Below are 2,234 nucleotides of genomic sequence, written 5' to 3'. Positions count from 1 at the left end.
GCCACAGGAAATCACAACTTGGTATGCTGTGGAATTTTACACATGTTAGCCAGCAGCTTGGACTAGATAAAAGGGAGGTCATTAGATGGAAAATCCTTAATGGTCAGCTGTTTCAAAGCCCTTTAATGGGGTTGATCAGTAATGTTCAGAACCCAGGCCTCAAAAAGGTCAGCGATGGCCCATTTTCTCAAAACCAATATGTCAGTGTCCTTTCAAACACACCAATTAACATCAAGGGAATCTCAGGCTGTTCTATTAATAGCAGGACTTGGATTTCAATGTGGAACTTTGCTGCAAAGCTCGTTGCTCTGCTCCTGCTATTTAGGCTGTTGGAGTTCCTGGTGGAGCATCTGGAAATGGTTGTCAATCATTATTGTCTCTCAGGCAGTACCCCCAGCCTTTAGTTTGTCCCCTCCTGGTTACACGTGTTGTAAAGTATGGGTTATGATTGTGCGTAATTGATCCATCAGAGGTAATTACTGCACCTAACGAGTCTTTGGAAAGCTTTTTTGAAGTCTTCATTAAAGATGGTGTAGATGAGGGGGTTGATCAGCGAGTTTAGGTAGCCCAACCATGTCAGAAAGTCAGCCATCTCCATCGAAGTACTGCAAGAACCGCAGGTGTTGACAATCACTTCCTTGACAAAAAATGGCAACCAACAGATGACAAAGGCCCCTATTATTAACCCCAACATTGATGCCGCTTTGCGCTCCCGTGAGCCCGAGATCCGTGGTCCTTGGTAAAACTGACTCCTACGTGATTCACTACGTGACTCACTCCGTGACTCACTACGTGACTCGTTCCGGCGCGACTTGCACTGGAAAACCTTTACCGATGCACGCACCCGGTCACGTGGCGGTTCCTCAGTTGAGGGTTCAGAGAAAGACTTTTCTGGTGGACTTATTGGCTCCGGACTTCGAGGTCCACCATCGTCGGCGCCTTCTCCAGCAGGGTAGGATGACGGGATCATGCTTCCATTGGTCATACATGAGTGACGGCTTGCCCGGCTGGCTTCCCTGCGCATATACAGGGTCTGAGCAGCACGGTAGATTTTGTAGTAGAGGATGAGGATGAGCATCAGGGGGATGTAGAACGCTCCAAGGGTGGAGTACAAGGTGAAGGTTATGTGATGGTGCATCATGATGCACTGGTCTTCCTGCTCTGAATCCCCACTGTAGTGCCGCCAGATTAGAGGAGGAAGTGTGATGAGGATGGACAAGAGCCACACCACTGCCACCATCGCCCCAGCCCTGGCCCCCGTGCGTTTGCGAGAGTACTCCACTGCATCAGTAATGGCTCTGTAACGGTCGATGGCGATTGCAGCAAGGTGCAGGATGGAGCATGTGCAACAGGTGATATCCACACTCAACCAGATGGTACACACCACCTGGCCCATGAGCCAGGTTTCTTTCTGAATGTACATAATACTGAAGGGCATGACCAGCACAGCCACCAGCAGGTCAGTCACTGCTAATGAGCAGATGAGGTAGTTGGCCGGGTGGTGCAACTTGCGCGTGACTGCGATAGCTGTGATCACCAGGCAGTTGAAGAATGTAGTCAGGATAGCCAGTACAGACAGGGTCATTGTGAGCGGGATCTTACTGGGAGGGAGTTTAGTGGTCTCCAGAGAGTCATTACCACTGCAGCTTGTGGCAAACACCCCTTCAGTGCAATTGGGGAAATCCATTCTGCAAGCAGAATGGACAGGGAGTTGTGCATTAGACATAACAGGAGATTAGGGACACTTCATTTTCAAAAAATTATCTTTTTTTTGATTGCTGTGTATATTATTTTGTTGGTCATCTTGCTGGCGTGGAATTTAATCAGCCAGTCAGCATTTTAGCACAATAAAATGATTGCAAAAATTGTGCTATTATTCCTACATCTTCTTCTTTCAAACAGTCACAGACAATGATTTTGCTTTCTGCATTTCAAATACAAAACATGCCAAGGCTGATAAAATGAAAGTTTTCATTCAAAATGTGCTTGAAAGATAATGGACTTTAAGGACTGTGTCCAAGGTCTCGAAACCTTAAATGGTTGTAAATGCTTTGACATTTTTATATTTTAACTTGTCCACTCCTACCTGTCTAGGCTCTAACGTGTTGCATCCAGCTGGTTCAGTGTGCAGCAGACCGTCGGCTCGGTTCTGTCCTGCCTGCTAGCGCTGCCATCACATCACCTCTGTCACTCATCAACACCTGGGAGAGAGAGAGGGAACAAGAGAGAGCTAT

General features: G+C 47.3%; 1 protein-coding gene across 1 annotated transcript; it reads right to left on the bottom strand.

The window, feature by feature from the left end:
* Positions 1-466: 466 nt before the first annotated feature.
* On the bottom strand, positions 467-1,687 carry htr1fa (5-hydroxytryptamine (serotonin) receptor 1Fa). Its single transcript, XM_076104074.1, has one exon. It carries the CDS (start codon positions 1,685-1,687, stop codon positions 467-469), a length of 1,221 nt encoding a protein of 406 aa, XP_075960189.1.
* Between the last annotated feature and the right edge of the window lie 547 nt (positions 1,688-2,234).

Source organism: Anarhichas minor, unplaced genomic scaffold (assembly GCF_050575085.1).
Source record: "Anarhichas minor isolate MPS153535 unplaced genomic scaffold, ASM5057508v1 ptg000004l, whole genome shotgun sequence".
Taxonomy (NCBI): Eukaryota; Metazoa; Chordata; class Actinopteri; order Perciformes; family Anarhichadidae; genus Anarhichas; species Anarhichas minor.
This window is presented reverse-complemented; position numbering and strand designations above follow the sequence as displayed.

Coding starts and splice junctions, on each gene's coding strand:
- htr1fa (XM_076104074.1), bottom strand. CDS start 1,687: ATGGATTTCCCCAATTGCACTGAAGGGGTGTTTGCCACAAGCTGCAGT.